This window comes from Melospiza melodia, chromosome 6 (assembly GCF_035770615.1).
Source record: "Melospiza melodia melodia isolate bMelMel2 chromosome 6, bMelMel2.pri, whole genome shotgun sequence".
NCBI classification, from domain to species: domain Eukaryota; kingdom Metazoa; phylum Chordata; class Aves; order Passeriformes; family Passerellidae; genus Melospiza; species Melospiza melodia.
In genome coordinates, this window is record NC_086199.1 from 59813723 (window position 1) to 59835677 (window position 21955).

Here is a 21955-nt window from a genome sequence, read left to right on the forward strand (position 1 = left end):
AACTGACAGGCATAAAAAGCAAAGAGGGATCTAAAAAGATTAATGTAATAAAAAGTAAGATAAAATTACTGCAGATAGCAAGCATATAAACCAAACTTCAAGGACAACTGCCAAATCTCAAGAAATGTCTGCTCTCCTGGGAGATGAAAATCTCTAAGATGTGCTCTACTTAATTCTCATCTGCCACGCAGCTGCACTGAACGTATCATTTTCCAAACAGCTAAAATGTCCAACAAAGATCCCACTACTGCTGAAAGGAGCAGTCCCACGTCCTGCCTTCCCAGTGCTTCCCCTGCACTGGTGCTGGTGCCTGTGCAGCCCAGCAGCAGAGCAGAGGGCCAGGGATTCAGCTGAAAGCAGTTTCCCATGGGATGTGTTTACAGCTGGAGCAAAGAAGTGAGCTGGAGCATCAGGCTGCCAAACTAGTGTTCCAGGACTGGTCAGGAGAGGACTGCAAAGGAAAGATATCGTGGAAATGTCAGCATCCCTTTCATTGACAGCTCACTCTTGGATTAATTTAAGCCCCACTGAAATTTATTAGCCAGCCAGTTTGTGGTGTGCTCATCCACAGCTGTGAGGAAAGGACTCTACACCTTTCCCTTCTAATGAAATGGAAGCTGTTGAATTAATTTGCCTCTAACTCAGCCATGCAGTAATCCAAAGCTCACTGAAATCAGCAAGCTTCAGATTAGACCTTTAATGACCTAGAGTGGTGAAAGGACACAAATTGCTTTCCTTGTCCTTTGTTTCCCAGAAATGCTCAGAAACAGGCACATGTTAATTCCTTTGCCTCTCCCACACAACAGCTGTAAGCAGCCTCTGTCTGGTGGCAAAAGCTACTTCAACCAAGCACACAACAGCCCCCTAACCAAAACAGCAACCCAAGAAAGAAATTCCAAGTCCCAGGAAGCAACAACAAACCTTCCAGGGCACCATTTAAAGCCTCTCAGAATACACAAGGCATATGATGGAGTGAGGGGATTTGAGAAACAGTGCCATACAGAAAACAAAAGTACTAAACTACCCAAAGTCACTAGTTTTTTTTTAAAAAAAGTCTTGGCTCTTCTCCCCACACATTCTATAACCTAAAAAAGGTGAACATCTAATGAAATGAAGGGGAAAAATGAATACTTTTTAAAATAGTATAACCTTCAAAATAGGTGCTGCAGTACCCTTAATGATTTATTCATGGATTTCCTGACTTAGACAACTCCAGTCCTTTGTCTTTCATTTAGATACTCCTGCTGACAGTATTTTGTTAGCTGTTAGAAATCTGAAAGCTCACAACAGCTATTGTAACAAATGAGAAGCAAAACTACATCTTTTGTTGAACAGCTTAATTACAGGCAGGCAGAAAACATTTGAGGGCCAAACTGAACACGGAAAAATAGCAAGGTATCTGAGTCTGTGTTCAGACTCTATTTAAAATCAAAACTTTGTTTAATCCCAGAGCATCTAGGCTAAATAAGAAAAACCCATGAAATGTTACACCACAGAAGCAAGTATCCATTCTGAAATAATGAGTTTCAAGAAAGACAGCATTACTGTTTTCTTTTATAAATACTTGCTATTTCATCAGTCCCAGAGCTAGTAGAAAGCTGAAAATACTGCATAGCAAGGAGAGAGCTCTCCTCTCTGGACCCAAATCAACAAGGACAGCAATTAACACATAGGTATTAACTTCAGTATCTTTATTGAAAGCATTTAAGGAAAGTTCCTTACCCAAGTAAGTGACTTTTCTAGCCCTGCTCCCAAAGACCCAGCATCAACCAGCTGCACAGTGAATTGGTAGAAAGCAGCTGCACATTAAGCTTCCAAAGAAGACACTCTCTTGTATCTTTAGGCATCAATTGCTGAGCCAGTCACTGCATTGCAGTCCCTGCATTTCACAGTGGAAAAGAAGGAAATTTGGGGGAAGAAGACACCTGATATATTTTAGGTGTCAAGATCGGTGAAGTAGCCCTGGAAATGGCATCTGAACCCAAAAGTGACTTTCTCAGGTGCCATCTCCATGTGCCATCTCCACAGCTAGACAAGAAGTAAATAAATCTCTGTGTGATTTCTAGCTGATGGCCTCAAACAAGAGCCATGGGTGAGCATCACACTTGACAGCTGGGCAACCACAAAATAACTGAGTGCCCACAAGACTGAGGTTTGACAATGGCACAGATTTTAGAACACTTTGTTTTGCACACTTATCCTTTGGCAGCTGACATCACACAGTCATATCAGGACACAAGGCTCCCAGACACCCCCAGTGCCATCCCTCTCATGGGGTACGAAAACCCATAATTCTACTAAAAACGTGATTTCAGCATTCTTAGTAAAGACGATTCTAGAAAATAACCCACATAAAAATGTCTTTAAACATAATATTAGTGAAAAAAATAGCACAAGGAATGACAGCTGGTAAAAGGCAGAACCAAAACAACACTTCTACTGAAGGAACAGTCAACAGTGTAAAAGCACACTTAAAACTAATCCCACTTAATTTTTGTGAATCCTTTGCTTCTTGACATTAAATAAACTACAGGGCAATTAAAAAGCATTTAAATTATTTGCACCTGTATTTATGAATGCTACTGTAAAAATGTTTCTAAATGTAAAACTTTTTAATGGACAGGACAGAAAATAATTTTGAATAGATTACATTTTTAAATATAACTGCGCCATATGGCTTTATATACAAGTACACACATATACTTGTGTTTATATACATATTATATATTTTGATATAGAGTATTCCGCCAATACTTCTGTTTATTCTAAGACTGTACCGAAAAGATTTATAAGCTAAAATATTATCTACCAAAGTAATTTATTAAATGAATAGCTATTGTTCTTCAGCCAAGAGCAGCATACTGCTGAATACCCTCAAGTCACACAGTATTTATTGAGATACACATAGAATTGTGCAACTTTTACGGAATACCTGGAAATTTCTCTCTCATAAAACTCGCATATATAATACAAAAAAATTAAAATGAAATATATTTATTGAAATAAAAATATTTATTTATTTATTGAAATAAAAAATATATTTATTTATTGAAATAAATACATATATATATTTTTAAATGCTGCTCAGCAAGTGCTATCACAACATTCTTTGCAAGCACAGTTGTGCCAGGAAAGAAGTTTGTAGAAATAGAAATACAGAGATGCTGAAAAGAGTAACTTTTAGATTGGAGCCTTCAGGATCAGATTACATTAGGAATAGCCAAGAACATAAAGGAGTTGAACACCATTAGAAGCAATCCATGCCAAAGCTGAAAGCACATTTAAATTCATGGCTGAATTGGTATCACAAGAAAGTCTAGCCAAGGAGCCTTTATCCATTTTCTAAGGCAAGACTACAGCTTGTCCTGGATCAACAGGGAGCACAGGAATCATGTGCAGCAGGACTCCAATTTGGAAATGATTTTTAAAAGGAAGGCACTGCACACTGTGCAACTTCCAAACACACATGGGGAGAGCACACAGAATTATAATCTGGACATTTGATTCTGACTATAACAAAATCACCCAGAATACTTAGAGGAGTTAATTTAAAGTTCAGGGAAAAAAACAACAACAAAAACACCCCAACTCACAAAATTTAGTCATCACACTGAAAGAAAAGATGAATAAATGTATCCAGTTTGGAATGACATTGTTTAAAACACCATTAATCAAAAAATCTGGGTGAGAAGCAGACAAGGAATCTGAAGGTAGCGAGATGGGGAATAAGCCAAGCAGAAACAGAACAACGGGGCAGGGGGAAAAAAACCAAACAAGAAACAAATTAGAAACAAATTAGAGAGTAACAAATGTTCTACACAATAAATAAATCTTATCCTGTATACCTCCCACTTCCACTTTATTTTTCAAATACAAGATCCATATAAACACAGGAATAAAAGAATGAAAACTGCCCAAAGCTCAGTTAAAAACAGGAAAACATTGCTTTTAAGACACTTCTCCTTTTTGACCTTTCTGTCCCTTTTTCCACTTCCAGAACTATACACAGCCTTTGCTATAATTTCTACACAGCCTGAAAACTTAACCCTTTATCAAAATGTCGGCTATGTCAAAGTACAATATTTTCTATATAGACAGAAATCCTGCTTCTTGAATCAAAGTACCTGTTTTAAAATGCAGAACTCTGACAGTTTTCCCACTTTTAATACATTCCCTAGCATACTTCAGAAAAAGTTAAACTGCAGGACAGGAGAAATGCACGTCAGGAATGTTAACAGCATGCAAAAATGATCTGTGACAAGACTGAGGTTTATGAGATTGTAACTACATTAATTTTCAAGACATTTAGATTTTCCTTAAACTTATTTGAGTGACCCATTATTTAACATTCCTCATTTTCCATCCATTAAATTTCACTTATGAGTACTTCTCACACCTGTCAGCACACTCAGCTTACTTGAAAGGCTATTGTTAAAAGCTCATATAAAAGGAAACAATAAAGACAGATACAGTGAATTTACCTCAGAGAACCGAAAGTTTCTGGAAGAAGTCAAGGCTTGAGATTTAAAGCTGACAGAATCAAGCCTTTTATTATTATCAACCAGCAAATCTAAGTAAGCTAACTTAATAATGTGCAAGTACCACTCATCCCTCAACTTTATCCTCTATTTCACACACAATTTTTGCCTCCTGTCTTTTCATGTATTTGCTAATACTCACTATTAATAGCTGCTTTGGTAGAAAACCCATCAGTAAGGATGATGCACATTCTGGCAGAACACCACAAGCAAGGAGGACTCGCTGGAGGGGAGGGTCATGGCATCTCAGGAGTGCAGTTCCAAATTCAGGAGCTCGGCTACAAGCAAGACGTGATGCTCTCAAAGTGCCAGCTTGACCTTCTAGTTAAACAGGAGCACACCAATCATTTTGGGAGAGCAAGGGGCACATCCACAGCTGAGGAAAAACTGCCCTACCCCATCCTACTCCTTTACACCACGACATTTCCCGTGTCCCTCATCCTGAGTGCAGTTTCAGCCCACGCTGCTCTGACTGGCTGATCCTCGCTGTGTCCTTGCTGGGCTCTCGGCTCCCTTGTCCTGAAGTGCCACTCCAGGCTGGCCCCCAAGCTCCAGCCCTCCCCAGCACTGTTTACACATTCCTGCATTTCTTCTGCCTGGCTGGTGAGCACAGGACCTCCACCACTTCTTCAGCTGATGACAACTCAGATAACTGAATGGAACTTATGAGGCACACATAATGAGAGTTAATTATGTTCACATGATGCAACTGAATTTATGGTCACACAAAACCTCAGCCACTCTGACAATCACACAGACCTAGCAAATCCCCGTGCTCAAGGCAACAAGTGCACTGCACTGACTTCAGGAGAGGTAAGACAGGACAAACATGCCCAGGTGCACTAACCCAAACCACAGCAGGATGGTTTACCTAAATCTTCCTCACAAAACTAAATGCATGCATACCTACAAAGTTTTAGGCTAGAATTTAACCACCTAAGAAACATATATGGTTATTAGATTGTTTAGAAATAAACAGCAACAACTATTTTCTTACTTTGGGTACTTTAGCTACATAATTTTGATCTTTTTAAGTACTGACAGAAAACCAGCTCTAGTAAGATTCAAAACCGTGAACATAATCTATCATCTAATTTCATCATGTAGCTTAAAAACAAAACCCTCAACAAATGCCTTAAAATGGATGACAAGTTTGAACATTAACTGCTAAAGAAATTTCATTTTCTAAAAAGACAATCTTCAAGGCCACCAGCTGCATCATTACTAAATAACCTTTACATTCATTAATCCAGTCAGACATCTGTTATATTTCAAGATTACCCCTCCCATAAAAACCATGAGTGAAACAAGCATTAAATGCATCTGCCCACACCTATAACAGTGAATATAACCAGCACAGAGACAGAACAGACACCTGATTTCATACCAATTATAAAAAGTGATGCAGAGATGAAGTAGAAAACAACCAATTACATGTGCTGAGTGATAGGAAAAACAACTCCTATTTGTTTTAATAACTTCATTATTCTCCTACTTATTAAATAGTTGCAGGAGAGACTTTATAAACAAGCAAAGCTTTGATATGTGTGGTGCTATTGTTCTGGTTTCGTTCTAGTACTTTATGCACAGAAATTGCAAACCATTCATACATTTAAAGGAATACATCCACAGATAGTTCCAGTCAAACACATATTCTGTCCTGCTACACTAAAAGTGTTCTCCCCCTTCCTTTGTCCTTTTCAAATTCCTGGAATGTCACACACAGAGGATTTTACAAAAGTACAGATGCCTATGCTGGGGTACTGTATTCTCCACACCAAACAATTTTGTCTGCAACAGAATGGCAGCACGTGACATACTGAACAGCACTGCAAGTATGCACATGTGCATCTTGGCCAAATTAACATTCCCAGGATCTGGCCCTGGCTTTAAACCACCAAGCAGACATGCTCTAGTTATATCCCGTAATGATACACTGTTTGTTTTGGTAACTACTGTATTTTTTCCACACCAAGTAATTCAGCAATCACAGAAGTAGGGACTGAGTTTCCTCATTTGCTGACCAGTATACAACTGAGCAATCTCCTAACCATCCTTGGAAAAGCTCATGCCCAAACATTATTTTTATATATATATATATACACACAGCTGCTCACATTCTGTACACATCCCTCCAATAACTCTTTGCCTCTCCTGTTATCAACTGCAAAAAGCAAAAAATTTTTGGGCAGACCATAAACATGACCTTCACTGTTCTAATGTTTGTTTTGTTTGTTCAAAAACAAACAAAGCATTCACGGTATAAAATATTTCAAACAAGCATTCATTATTCTAGTGGTATAAATAGAAAACGATTACAAAAAGAATCCAGCCTATTCAATAACCAATCATCTTAACTGAAGATACTTATTTACCAAAGCCATTTTGAAGGCACCAGAAGTCATAAAAAAGTTGAAAACTGCCATTTACATCACATGTATGAACAAAAGCAATTGTTGTTGTGTTTGAATAAGGCTGACTACAAATACATTACACTACAACAGACTCTTTATCATAAAATCCAAGAACTTTGACAATTTAAAGTAACAATAAGGTTTTGCTGGAACTTGCCTGGAATCTCCTCCTTGATTCTCTGGATAGCTCTTCAGTGGAATATTTACTATACTAGCAGCATCTCTGCAAAACTTCCCATCCAAAGCATGCCCTCTGACAAGACAATTAATGCTTATTTTCCACAAATCTAGTCTGATTTTTACCTCACTTCTGTTTGAGCACCAGTTCTGCAGTTGTGTGCTGATGCAAATGTAAAGTCCCGTCACTTCCACACGTGCATGTGTGGGAAGAGGGAGGGTATGATTGTTTTTAAATACAGCTAGCATAACTTGTCATACTTCCCAGACTCTGGATGATAAGAAAAAGGTTTTTGAAAGGTGTTTTATTGGCTGTGTGTATGGGATTCAAGTCATGTATGTATCTGCAGACAAGCACATTTGTTGCACAGGGGTCTACCTTTGGACTTCCACCAGCTTCCCCTGCAGTCCAACACCAATTTATAGCAGAATTTATAGAGGAAAACAACAAAGATTCCATGAGCAATCCATGCCAAGCCCAATTAAGACTTTCAAAACAATAATTACTTGGTGTCAATTATGCCAGCACTTCTTATATGAGCAGGCTTTAAGAATCCAAGCAGGGCTAGCCAAAGACTGCAAACACTTTATTAGCCTTTATTCATTCAACAGAATCTCTCTAAAAGCATCTATAAACCCAAATCTCCAGCAGCTGTCTGGATTTTTTATTGTAACCCTCAGCACTGTGAAAAGAATAGGCCTTTAGTTTGGAACTTGTTATTTTTGCATTTCTATACAGAAACACACTAAAAAAGACTTTAAAAGAGACATACATTAGAGGTTTTTAATTGCCATTCTAGTCCTAATAAACTCTTTTAAATGACTGAAACACTATTCCTTAGCAGTAAACAATAGGAGTTACCAACACATGCACCTTCTCATTGCAAAAATATTCAAATTCTGTAACAGCCTCAAAAGGAAGTTGTTAGAAGACACAGGAGCACCATAGAACCCAGCTGCTTGGGGTTTTTAAAATGCAATATTAAGATTATCCTTTCTGTCAGCACATATTTAGTTTGCCACCTACTCTTTCAAAGCACATTACAAAAAAGTTTTCACAAACTTCTTTTTTAAAGCAAATAAAGTCCATTTTCTTTTAAAGAGGAAAAAAGTCCCAAAACAAATAAAGGCAGACCAAGCAATGGAATAATCCAATTATTAGCAAGCAAGCCACAAAACCAGGCACATCACATACAAAAGCAGGAAAAATATGCAGGACAATTTAAAAAATCCCCCATAGAAAACTACATCAGTAGAATAATTCCTGGTTTTCATAATCAACCATGTCAGATCTAAGTGGATAGCATTATTACAAGTAAGTTATTTAACTGATCACTGGTGCCCTCCACATGAAGTACTCAGAAGGCTTCAGACATCCCCCAAATAATCATGCAGAAATGCTGCAGAACCAAATGACAAAGGCACAGCTGTCTGTTATCCTGAGGCAGAGCACAGCACTCACTAACCTTTAAAGGCACAATTTCAGTAAAAATTTGATTTATGAACTGGAGAAACAAATACCAAGTGACTGAAGTAAATAAAGCTAAAGGTCTTTCCCTAACTTCAGCTGTTATAGACAGAGATCAGATATTATCTTTGCAATTAATAATGCACAGGCAACTGAAGGTTTTTTCTGCCCTTACAATAGTGCTGATCTCTGGTGATTAAATGCAAACTCTGTGAAATGTTTGCATAATGATACCTTGCAATATTCAAAGTACTGGAGGTTGTTGTGTTCATAGTGCACTGCCCCTGTTTTTACTGGTCTCACATTCCATATAAGAAGAAAAGGATACACTGCTATTATCACAACCTCCCACACCAAACCACATTATTTTAAGTTACTGGTCCTAAAAACAGTTCTGGCATCGTTATTTTCTTCAATGTCCAACTTAATTTCTTGTAATCAATACTAGACAGATTATTCAAATAAACTTCACCAGACACAAAACTCTAAATGTAGCACAATTCCACTCTGTATTCTCATTCTTTATGTAATTACAGGAATCATACAAAAATCCCACATTATCTAGGAAAACAAGGATCTAAAGCTGCTCTTAGTTATGAAACTAAGGAGCTTAGAAAAAAAGATGCATCATTTCAACTGCTTTCCAAGACTGAGTAATCCGAAGTGAGACATTTAAAAAGCAGATTTATTCTTTAACAGTTGCAAAAAGTTGGCACAAAAAATGCCCTCTTGTGGCACAGCAGAACCCTGCAGAGCCTGCCCCCGGGTCTTCCACCTTAGCTTTTAGCACAAGAATGTGTGACTCAGGGCTTGTTTTGAAACTCAAATGAGATAAGGAAAACAGGTAATAAAGTAAACTAAAACTGCAGGTATCATTCAGAGCTTGAATGAATGCTTGAGCCCAGTTTCTCTTTGAGGCTCTTTATTTATTTTTTTTTTTTCTGAGTGTTAATCTAAGCAGTGAGTGCATCTGGCCCTCCTATAAACCCAAGCATAATCCAATTCCTGGGGAAAGCTGCTCTCTGCACTGTCACTTTAGCAGATTCCCAAAAGGGGAGGCTTTGTGCTGCTAGAAACTCTTTATTAAGGAATATGTGTAACAACAATTTCAACGCCTTCAATAATAGGCAACAATTTCCAAGACTGCCTCACTTTCCCCCACCATTAATTCTCAGATGTAGCACTGACTGTGAGGGGAACAACTGACAGACCACTGCAATGAACAGATTATTCTCTCATGGAGCAGAGCTAGCACAGTACACATTTTTCTGTTAATAGAAATGTGGCTGCAACAGCTTCCATTCCCTTACCTGGAAGCAGCATCTTTCACACAGGTATTATTTTTGCAGCTTCTCTAGCTCTCAGCCTGACAAAATGATATTAAAAGCAAACAAAAAAAAAAGGAAAAAAGCTATTAAGAAACCCTTTAAACTGCAGTCAGTCCTCCACAAGCACTGAATCCCTGATGCCCAGAGATGAGGAGGGGCCTCTCCTGATCCTACAATAGAGCACAGAGCACATTCTTTAACACATCCCTCTCTTGGCTGCATCTGCTCAACCAATGGCAGTTCTGGCAGCCTCCCAAATTATTCCTTTTATTCCTGAGACAGTCCCCACCAGCTTGGGTCCCCCTTGCTGCTCCTCTCTGAGCAGTCTGCAGCGAGAGGAGCTGCTCTGTTTTTCCCAAAGCACAGCTCAGGTGGGAAGGAGTTCTGTGGAGGCACGGGGATATCTTATTGCAGCTGCCAGCTCACCTGCAGCAAGGTCACGCTCACCAAGGTGAGCTCCTTCCAAGTGCTCAGATGGAGCTGGCAGCAGCACCCACAGCGCAGAGAACAGGCAGGTTTGGAAGTGTTATGTCTGAGACAGGAAAAAAATGCATTTTGGTCTTCTGCCTCAGTGCAATAATTAAAAAGAAAACAAGGAAAAAACCCACCACAAAACCGTTTTACAATCTATTCCAAAACCATATTTACAATTACCCATTCTACTACAAACCCTCAGTCAAGCACAAAATTTTAGTTAAGATATTAAGACGACTTTAGAACACAAGGTATTTAACTATTTGACCATCTCACACTTTATCTTTTCAGACAAAAGCTATCCATGTTTGGTTTTTACAAAGGCATTTTAGAAGTTTTCAGCTGAAGCTCTGAGAACTTTTTAAAAATACTTTTTATAAAACTAAAGCATTTTAAAATTAAGTTACTGTTTAATACTCAGTGAAATCACTAGGTTACTTAATCTCTAAGGGCACAGATGCGAACACAAAAGAGTTAAATCTTTTTTGACACAAGCTCGTGAGCTTTTTCTCAATACTTGGCTTGTCTGTAGCTGAGATGGGAGTCTCCCCATGAAGAGCAGGATGCACACACTGTATTTGTAGTGGTCTGGGCCCCCCAGACAACAGAACACCAATAAAATGGTCATGGAAACACACCCATGGCTGGCAATGAACACCAGAACAGATTCCCCTGGACAAAGCCCTGCCAGCCATGCTGCAAAATCACTCTAGCAGTTCAGAAACCAGGCAAGATTATGGTGACAGAGATAAGCAACCAACATGACAACAGGGAGAACCAGCAGGATTGAGATATTTTTCAACATTTTGCTCACCCATCACTTGCAGTAATGATTCTCAAATCAAAAGTCATTAGGCTGCATTCTTCCAGGTGGAACAGTTCAACAGCCCTTTTCTTCTTAAATACAACTGAGCTTTTCATCACTTCTGAAACCAATAAATCAATTTTTCCTTCCAGAGTTATCCTTGCTTGTGTCTACTTTCTACACCCTGGTCTTGCTAAGGTTTACTATCAGCCACTGAATAAAACCAAGCCATAGGAAGATCTACAAACCACTTACCTGGTCAAGATCCCAACCTAATAAAAGCTGCCATTTTCACACAGCTGTATGTAGTTCTCCTGCAGTGCTTACAGAATATAAGTAATAGATGTATGTGTGTGCACACCCACATAAAAGGAGTAAGATGGGTTGGGGAAGGAGAGAAAAAGCAATCACAAGTGCCCTTATTACCTCAGAATGGTTGTTAGGCCACACCTAAGACTGGAAGAGATTAAGTCTCCAATCAGTAGCAGACTTCCCACTCAACCAGCCTTCCTCAGGCATATCACAACAAAAAAGTCCATAATCCATCCCAGATCACTCACCTGAGTGCTGTTCCAGGACGTCTGCAGCTCTCTTAGTCCCTCTCTCCTGATTCTGGAAGGAAATTCTCAGTCTCTGTACCACCCATCTCGACTCAGCAGGTCTCCTCTCCAGAGCACCAGCCTACCCATTCAGGCAGAGAGCACAATTTCCCAATCCCTGCAGGAAATAACTCCCCATAATCCCTGAGCAGCAAGGAAGGTCTGTCATTTACAACATCACTTAGTGATGCATGTTTCAACAAATGCTATCGATTGCACAGGTCACAGGTATTTCACTTTCCTTCAAACAAGGAGCACTTCTCCATCAACTCCAAGGCAAGAATTCAGGTGACAATTGTGGGTCCCTCAGTTTACAGCCACTCCAAGTAGTTAAGGTAACAAATGATACAGGATATCCTTATACCAGGCAACTTTGAAAAGGCAGTTGTGACATTTAAGATAAGCTTCTTTAGCAGGCAATCTAAGAAGCCTATATAAAAAACCAACCCACATTATTATTATTAAGAACATACTAAGCAGCAGCCCATTTCAGTGGGCTGGTGTGCCTTTCTTCCAAGCATTCAAATTACTGCTTTTCAAAACTAATAATCTCTAAAATCTGTCATTCTTTCAGTATTTTTAAAGTTTATTTTCAGAGAAACATTACGTAAATAAAAACCTGTTTTTCATGCCCTGCAGAAACTGTTTTCAGCACTGGTGGGGGAGGGGGATATCAACCCAAGAGCTGGAAAGCTTTGAAGGGCATTCCTCCCCTCCTGCATTTCAGACTAAGTACAAACTCCTTCCTCTACTTGTCAGACCTGTTGACAAGCAAGTAGCTCTCCTCATGATTAACCACTTTTAAAAATAATAACAAAAAACCATTAAAAACTTGACAGTTAGAGTTACCATGGTCTACTTGAAAACTGATTTAGTGAAAGGAGCCTTTATGCCAAACAATGGTAAAGATCCACACATTGAAACTGAAGGAAAATGAACATAAAAACATCTATAAAGTTTACTGCAAATTTTTGACTGACCCAACTGAAGCAGCATGAACTCCAGAAAAGACTTCGGACAGAATAGCTCTTACCATTTTATAAAGCTTTTGAAAGAGATGCAACTATTTTTCCCTAGCTTAAAAAAAATTACCCAATACAGAAATATTTCCTCAAAGGAATTTGTATCTGTAAGTACAGTATTTATCATGTTTTTATGAAGATGGCAATGCTCACCTCTCAGATTTATTTATCCAGCATCAGATACCAAAGAGCTTCCACTAGAGAGTTTTTGACCTGCTTGAGCTTCAGGAATACTCACTGCAGGGGGAGGGGAGAAGCTGCTAGCTATGTAATTACAAATGTATTTTAACATAAACATGTTTTGACACAAACTGATTAGGAAGAGGGAATAACTTCACTGTCAAAATCTTCCAAGATTAGAGTTCTACAGCTTCCTTAAAGAATGGAAGCCACAACAAAATCAATTGTTACTTTAGAGGGAATGACACACAGAAATTTTTTTTTTTTTTTTTTTTTACATACAGTATTCAAAAGTCCAGAGGAGTATGCTTGGTTTTTCCCAGTAGGTGAAGTCTAAAGGCTTGCTTTAAGACCTTGATGCCAAATCATCTCAGGAGCTTTTCGAAATGCATGCACACATAATTATTTCAACACAATACTACAAAGGCCTTTCCCATCATATTTTTGGAAACTCTGCACTTTAACATCATCCTTGTTAATTTAATTTGCCCATAACATAAGGTGGTAAAGTAATTAATGTACTTCTTAACTACTTTCAAAAATTTTGTTTAATGTTTTAGCTTATGGGCAAGTATAACAAAAATATTTCCTTCTCTCATTCAGTGAATTCACTTAACAAGTATGTCAGAAGTGAAGAAAAACTACCAGGAACACACTTAAACCACTTTTTCTTTTTACAATTTATGACCCACCAGGAATGGGAGAACAAATTTACATGGCTTTAGATTAAAACCAGCTTGAAAAACAGAAAAGGAAATCACAATTTACTAATCAAAATTATCTGAAGCACTCAAGAAAAAAAATACTTTAAGATTTTAAAAATCCATTTGTATCATAGACAATTAGGACATTTTATTTTAGCTCATATCAGAAGGCAAATTCCAGTGGGACTCATGTATTAACTATCACCATTTAAATTGTTTTGTCACTTCTACCCCAGATCACCAAACATTCATTTCTGGAAACACATGGTGCATTATGAAATACCCACTGAAAGATTTCATATATCAAATTCAGAACAGCTCAGAACATTACAAAAAACCTACAAGTAAACAAAAGTATTTAAATGGTTAAGCAGGGTACAGTTGATAATCAGAAGTAATTCTTGTTCATGAAGACAGCTGTTCAACTGCTGACAACTGTAATTTCTGTGATTGTTACAGAGAAGTTATTTTGTCTACCTCACAAACAGTTAAAAGCTTCCAGAAGGTTGGGTTTTCTTAAAATAATCCATTCCTAAGTGGCAGGTTCAGCTGTACCCTAAACTTCTTAACTAAAGCTCAACCTAAGAAAGAAAACCACAGTCAGCAGCGAGGGAAGCACACTCTCCTTAGATCAGCAGGACACTCTAATTCTTCATGCGTGGGCAATCCTCCCAAACCACAGCACTCCCAATTCATACCTTCTCCATATTTCTACTCACCTCCCTGGCAAAGAATTCTTACACTGGCAATTTAACATTTCCACTGCAAACGTCAGTAGCCAAAATAAATGGAATGTCAAGTTAATTGGCATGGAAGAGCTGCTGAGTCAAATTAAGCACAAAAATAAATAATGCACTAGAATTTTTAATATATTTGCAGAGGTCAGCAATCTCTCAATTTCTGTATTACTGCAGAACCAAGAAACCCTGTGACAGAATGTTTAAGAACTCTATTAAATCAATCAAACATATAATCATGCTTAATTTGTATTTTCACCTACAACATTTACAAACACCAAAATTCACAGGGAACAGCACTTCCAGTGCATTCCTCTCACTCAGTTTCACCCAAAACTGTTACACAGACCCAATAACAAGTAAACCACGTTCATTATCATTCATGGAGTTCCTGAAAAATTAGCTGAAAAGAACAGAAAGTTAATATATCATTAACATTCTGGGAAAAACAAAATTCTTGATGCTGAAGGGTACTTTTAAATTTATTCCATTTGCATTAGCTCATTTGGAATTATCACAGTTTATCCAGTGCATTAACAGAATCTCTTATTCTGAAACTAATCACAGAAATCCTAAAAAAACATGAGGAAAAGACAATTTGGAATTTTCTTTCTAAAGAAAATAGATATATTATTCACTAGCAGCCCATTATATATAAAAATTAAGGTTTTTTTCTATACTCCCCCTGCCCACAAAGAAAAAGCAACTGGGCTGTTTACAATGTACCTCATCCTAAGTGATGGGAACTACTCAGGAAACAGCTGTGTAACAGTCTAAACACAAATTTACAAGTGTTTTCATTCCCACACACAAACAAGGCTCTTCTGCTCATCAATAATTCAAAGACTACTCACATTGCTTAAAAACACAGTTTACAACTACTTCCTTTCAAGATTTCAGGCAACACTCAATCTGATTTCCACAAACCGCAGTTTCCTCGAGCTCCTGCTGTCTGCCCAGCTCAGTGACACCAGAGCAGCAGGCTGGCAACCAGAGGCACTCCCCAAATTGCTGACTGTAATTCCTCTACTGCACCTATTGAGGAAGATGAGCTCTATAAAAAACTGGACTCCTACAGCTCCCTTCTCTCTGACTGCTGCTTTTCTGGTGAGGGGAAAGTCACACCATCCATACACAGGAACTTTGATTTTCCTCCTGGGTTTCTGTCTTTAGCCCATGTTATTTATCAATACCATTAAACAGCTTATTTGCTGACTGCTGCATCTGATGAATGGAAAAAATAAAACCCTGGGACCCTCCTTATAGGCAATGCTGACACAGCAAATGGTGCAGAAAGAGAACATAGATGGGGAGAGGGGGGCAGAAACTGCATTTGAAACCATCCATATTATCCAACATGAATGCTGTTTCTGGCCTTTCCAAGCCCACACTGCTTGCTGTCCAAAATGCTGCATCTCTTTTTTAATTTCTGAACACACAACACATCCAGAAGTCCACACTGAAAGGCATTCAGTTCACTGCTCACCTACATTTCCAGAAGTATTTCACATCCTTCCTCCTCTTTTGCTAACTTTGGTTCTCTCCTTTACACAAAATCAGTTTAAATAGCATTTGCACAAACTTGCAATACTCGGGACATTTAACTACCATTATTAGTTAAAACACTGAACCATCAGCTCAGGCACTGCTGCCCTCTGACTCTGCAGCCACCCCACAGCAAAGTCACAGCTGAGATCCATCCCACCTTCCCCATTTAAAGAAATGCAACACAGCTGGGGAAGGGTCTGCAGCACAAGTCTTATGGGAAGTAGCTGAGGGTGTTTAGCCTGGAAAAAAAGAGGCTTATGGGACACCTTACTGCTCTCTTTAACCACCTGAGAGGAGGCTGTAGCCAGGTGAGGGTCAGCCTCTTCTCCTAGAAACAGGCAACAGGACAAGAGGAAATGGCCTCGAGATGAACTAGGGGAGATTTAGATTGGATATTAGAAAAAACTACTTCACCAAAAGGGTCATCCAGCATTGGAACAGGCTGCCCAGGGAAGCAGTTGAGTCACCATTCCTGGGCATATTTAAATTCATTGGCACTTGGGACATGATTTAATGATGGGCCAGGTTAATGGATGGACTTGATGATCTGAAGTTTTGTTTCCAATCTAAGTGATTCCTTGCTGTAGTCACTAAAAGGAGCAGATGTTTCCTTTAGTGCAGAAATGTTGTTGAAGCTCTCCAGCAAAGACAAACCCACCATTGTGCAATGTCACTACTCTTTTCTTGCAGAGCTAGGAGAAAACATGCAATTGTACAGTCCCATATTTCAATGGGACACTTCAAAAAAAGATCCTTTGCTGGTAATAGAGTTTTCAGATGTGTTCCTTGTGCAGAAGTCCACCCAGCACAAGAGTTATTTAAAATTTCAACCTCATGTAAAATTTGAAGACAATTCTCCTAAAAACCTCTGGATCACCTGGAAAACCAGCAATATCGTTGCAACACTTCAAATTGCCCAGTGAAAGAGAAACCACCAGACTTTAAAAATTCATATTATTTGTAAATCTCTCAGCAAGAACTACTCTGCATCAGTACAGCAGCTCCTGCTCAGCAAATACTGGGTATTATGTTTAAATGCCTTAATCAGGTATTTTAATAACTTGTGTTTAACCTTGACACCAGATGCTCTGGGTTAGTAATGTTAATTGTGACTTCTGCTTCTACCTGAAATAGTTTTTAATCCTTCAACTCCAAGGAGAATGCAGAAGCAAAACCCAAATTTCATGCCCAACAATCACATGCCACACCAAGGAAACATACCTAAAGTCATAAAAGTGAATGCTGTTTTACTTCTTTCCCAGAGGATGCTGTCATAGACAGACCTCAGTAATTTCAATTTCCCTTCCACCATTCTGGTGTCTCAGTATTTCCAGAAACAATTCAATATTCTCCAGGGAATACTGAAAGTGACAATTGAATTGACAAGTCAGTATTCTACAGGGAAGGCAGGGAAATGCAACTCTCAAGAAGGACTCCTGATCCAGAGATTTAACTGGCCACATTCTTAGGCAAGTTAGCAATAAGGGGAGAAAAACCAGACACTGGAAAATATCTATTACACTGATACACTCCACTGAAGTCAAGATTTATCATTCCACATTTCAACTGAAAGGACTAAATATCCTGTGAAATGAGTATATCAAAGCCCAACTTTTACCTGTAATCTCTTCATTTGAAGAATTTCATGTAATGATTTCACATGAGAAATAAGTCATTGACTTTTTTTTTTTTTTTTTATGAGTTCAAACTGCACCTCACTACAAAGCCAACTGGAAGAGCAAAAGTAAAGTGGTTAGGCTATTTAAAATTGAATACTGGGAATAATAAAATGCAGTGTTGAAGGAATAAATTTGATCACTAAGTGAAATAGTTTTAGGCAGTCAAGTATTTATGTGCTGAAAAAGTAAAGCACAAAAGTAGCATTTAAACAACAGCATTAATCCATGATTTCCAAGGACAGAAATTAAAACATCTGCTCAAAAGCCACTTGACAATATAATTGCCTTAATTGGAAAGCCAGCAAAGACTTTACATTTAAAAAATTGCATGTTCATGAATTCCACTCTTCCAGTAAAATAATTTTAAAATAAGGCTAATATTCTGAGATGGCAACAATAAATATCAAGTGTTTGATAACTGTCATCTAAGAAAAATTGATTTCAACATCTTGCAGCTAATTTTTATTAATTTAATTTTAATTTTGTCCAGGAGATTCAACATGGCCTTGAATCACCATGTCCTCTGTGGAACAACTGCCTACACCCAGATTTTGTCAGTGTTATCTCACCCTGCAGACAGCTAATGTTATAACTCCTGATCTTCAGCAAAAGGTACAGAAAATGTGACTGCTTTACCAGCCAGTGAAAATTACATAAAATGAATCACACCCATTAGCACAGTTCTGTCTCCAGATGTGTTTAAAGATTTTGCTGCAAAAGATCAAACAGATCTATTATTCCAGGTATTAGGATAAGGCCCAGTTATTTTCTTTGATTCAAAGCAGGCATTGACTCAAGCACTCAGAGGTTAACAGGCAGAGCACACATTTAAAACATCCAAAAATTGGCTTAAAAAGACACACATTTTAAAAAATAATTACTTTAGCTTTTGGCCTCTGATTTATGCTGCTTGATAGACAAACACTGCCTTTATCTTCTCATTGCTCTCCTTTACACTGGTATCAATTTCCTAAGCTAATCAAAGCAAATCTTCCTTCTCCCTAGAAAAAGAACAAAAAAGTAACTGCAAAAAGCAAAGAACAATAAATGTGAAAGTTGAGTGAAAATTGCTGCTCAAGCACTTTGCCACTTTGAAGATGAATGTGAAACTACGACATTTTGAAACAAATATGCAACTTGCAAAAGGCAATAACTACATATTTTTAGAATAAATAAAACAGAAAATTAACAACAGCTTTCCTGCTCACTCATATTTTACAGAGTCTATACAGAGCTCCTCAAAAAAGTCGCCTGCATGTTGCAGAATTAATGTGTATTTTCAAATGCTTCAGTCAGCTTTTAATTCAGGATATTTGGTCTCTGGTAAGTAAATAAAAATATAATAAAAGTCCTCACTTGACAAAGAACTGTAAATAAAATCCAGTATTACTCAAACACTTCATTTCAGCAGTGCATCCCAATCTCATTTTAAAAGTTTTGGTGGTTTCGGTTGTACTTTTTATTAAACTAAAGATAAAATCTTTAAAGGTGCAGATAAGCAATAAGGAAAACAAGGGTTTAAACACAAAACTTCAGGCAGAAAAGCACATACCTACTATGTATTGGTAACAAGATTTTTTTACCTGTCTAGACAAGTCAGTGACATTCTTGCCAAGTACTCCGTGGCAGGCAATCAAAAAGAGAAGGGTTGGGTGCTTAATCAGATTTTTCTTGGATTTTAACATCTTTAATTACAAATCTGCTTTTAAATTAAAAGTTCTGCTTCTAAGGACATAGAGCAGACCTTGTAAAACAGTCTAATAATGCTGTAGGAAAAGACAATTAAGCTATAAATAAAATGCCCCATCTATCACTGTTATCCAAACCAAGGCCATAATAAAAAAATTTTAGAAGTTTAAAAAGCACATCTAGAAGGCAAAGATGAAACAAATTAGATTTAGCAGCAAACCAGAGTCTACAGTCATACTGACTAGAATTGGATGTGATATTAAATAAATGCGATCCCACATTTATTCAAGCCAGTCTTTGCAGAGATCCAGCACTGCAGTACTGGAGCAGTACATTTAATCTGTAGCAAAGAAATGTAAATATTTGAGATGACAGCAAACTTGGATCAGCAGTGAGGTTAAAACTCATTTTAGTATAATCCATCTGCAGCAAGTGGAATGATGGGAAAATGCAGGGTATAGAACCCATGTATTTCACAGCTACATAAGGCTTCTCTTTTCTCTGAAGCACTTGCTAAGATTGCTCAGGATTGCCAGACCTGCCTGAGAAAAGGTACCTTTGTGTTTCCTCCATTATAAAACACAAGAACATCCTGCACAATGTATTTGCCTGCAGACAGGCAGTCCTTCTAACTAGGTCCAGTAGCTAGAGTTTACTACTGATAGAATGAAGAAGCAACCTTCTTCAAACAAAACACGAAGCATTAATATCAAGATTCTGCTGTCCCAAATATTTGAGATTCTCTCTTTTCTGGCAGACAATGGGTAATTAATAAAATAAAATTAAAAGTGTTGAATAAATTGTTTCCTCATCTGATGTGACAGGCATATTGCACAGGTGTAAAATGAGTCTGAAATGTAACTCAAGGTTATGAAAACTACTTTTAAGACTACAGCAACACCTGCCCAGCACAGCTGTATGACTGTATTTATGCTTAATCTTTAGACAGACTTTCAGAAATATTGAAACCCTCACTGCCATATATACCTTCTGTAAAAAGGCACAGACATTCTCCTGCACAGATCCAAGGAATGCAGAACTGGACAGTGCTTTAGGAAAGAGGCTGAATGAATGAAGCTTTTCTTACACATTAATGTTCAAAAAGCTGGAATGTGTAGTAAACAAAATGTGGAGGCTGGCAGCTTTGAATAACCAGTTGATGCCTTTGTTTCTGAGCTACAACACAAGGAAGCCACATAATCCCAATCAGAACAAAAGAATGTTGCTCCATCTCCCAGAAAACTTGGATTTCCAGAAGCATTCAACACCTAAAAAAGCATCTCACTCTAAGTGTGTGTTATCCTTGCTGGCCTCTTCAAGAAGTCCAAATTTAGTTTTCTAACATGTGTGTATCTTGGAATAAAGGCAAACACAGATTAGTGAACCAAGCTAAGTACTTTGTGGCGCAGTCTTGCTTTAAAAACAAACAAACTCCAGCACCTTCCCTTAGGTGCTCCTCCCTCCCCTAAGGAATGCACACCACATCCCTCTTCATTCACATACCTTGCTGAACCAAACCACACACGGCATTTTCCTTAGGCACGGTTCCAAGCCTGCCCTTCTAGAGGGCACTCTGAAATTCAGGCACCATGCACAAAGTATCCTTTTCCCACTTTCTGGGAGCTGGACTACAAAGCCCTTCCTTTGCTCTCTGCAATTGCTGGCCCTCCCTGCCCTAGCACAAATCCATCAGCATTTATCCCACTCATTAATGAGTGATCTCCCATTTTTACCGCCATCAAAAAGGACACGGAATTGTTTCCACTAGCTGGAATGAAACACAGCTACTGCACCCAACCAGCAGATCCTATATTCCCAGCTCAATTTTGCTCACAATCCAGGACAACAAAATGTAATAAACAGGCTGTCTGAGCAAACCCAACGCGGGAGAACAAAGGACAAGAAAGAGAGACAGAGAGAAATCCGTACAAGCAGCGAGAGTTACTTTCACTGTGTATAGTTCTGCTTTCTCACAGCTCAAACTTTCTGCCAAGAAAATTTGAGATGAGAAGAGGAAGAACAGCAGGGTTTTTCCCCAGCTTTCCTCCTGCTGCCAGGAGCCAGCAGAGGCCGCTGAAGACCATGGATCGCTCCCGCAGAACTGCGGGATGGGACAGCAGCTTCCCGACCCTCGCCTCTCACCCCATCAGCCACTTCTGGCATTTTTCTTCCACTTCTCCATTCCACACCCGCTTTTCCATCCGTACAGATTACCTCCGGGAAGTCCAGACCCACTCAATCCCACTCAAGGGCAACTCCTGCCCGTGGGCTATTGCTGGTGGCCAGAATGCACATTGCTGCACTTGGTGCTCCCAGGCTTAACCAAACTAGATCCGCTGCCCCTTGCTCAGGAGCCACTCCAGGCTTCTTTCCCTAAAAGTTACCCCCCGACAAAACCCACAAAAACTCCACAAAACCCGCACAAAACCCGTTCACACAAAACCCATTCATTTCACCAGAGACTATCCTCACATTTTCTAGAGATGGTGTGAACATATCACTTTTGGTGAAGTTCACACGTGGTTCCAGCTACCCTATTCCACTCCAGGAACTCAAACTGGCCATGCACAGCAGTGACACGGTGAGGTGAACC

General features: G+C 38.7%; 1 protein-coding gene across 6 annotated transcripts in view; it reads right to left on the reverse strand.

Moving 5' to 3' along the window:
• The window catches only part of PLEKHA7 (pleckstrin homology domain containing A7), a 144670-nt gene that overhangs the window by 117346 nt on the left and 5369 nt on the right, over nucleotides 1-21955 (reverse strand). The window contains exons 1-2 of one of the 6 annotated variants that reach the window (XM_063158552.1): nucleotides 4681-5023; nucleotides 2200-2335 (exon numbers count right to left, since the gene is read on the reverse strand). The exons of 4 other annotated variants lie outside the window; for them this stretch is intronic. In XM_063158552.1, coding sequence (XP_063014622.1) covers nucleotides 2200-2216 — 17 coding nt within the window. In that variant the 5' untranslated portion in view covers nucleotides 2217-2335; nucleotides 4681-5023. Of the gene's footprint in view, nucleotides 1-2199; nucleotides 2336-4680; nucleotides 5024-21955 lie in introns of those variants that run through there. One more of the 6 variants, XM_063158554.1, reaches the window with a different exon arrangement.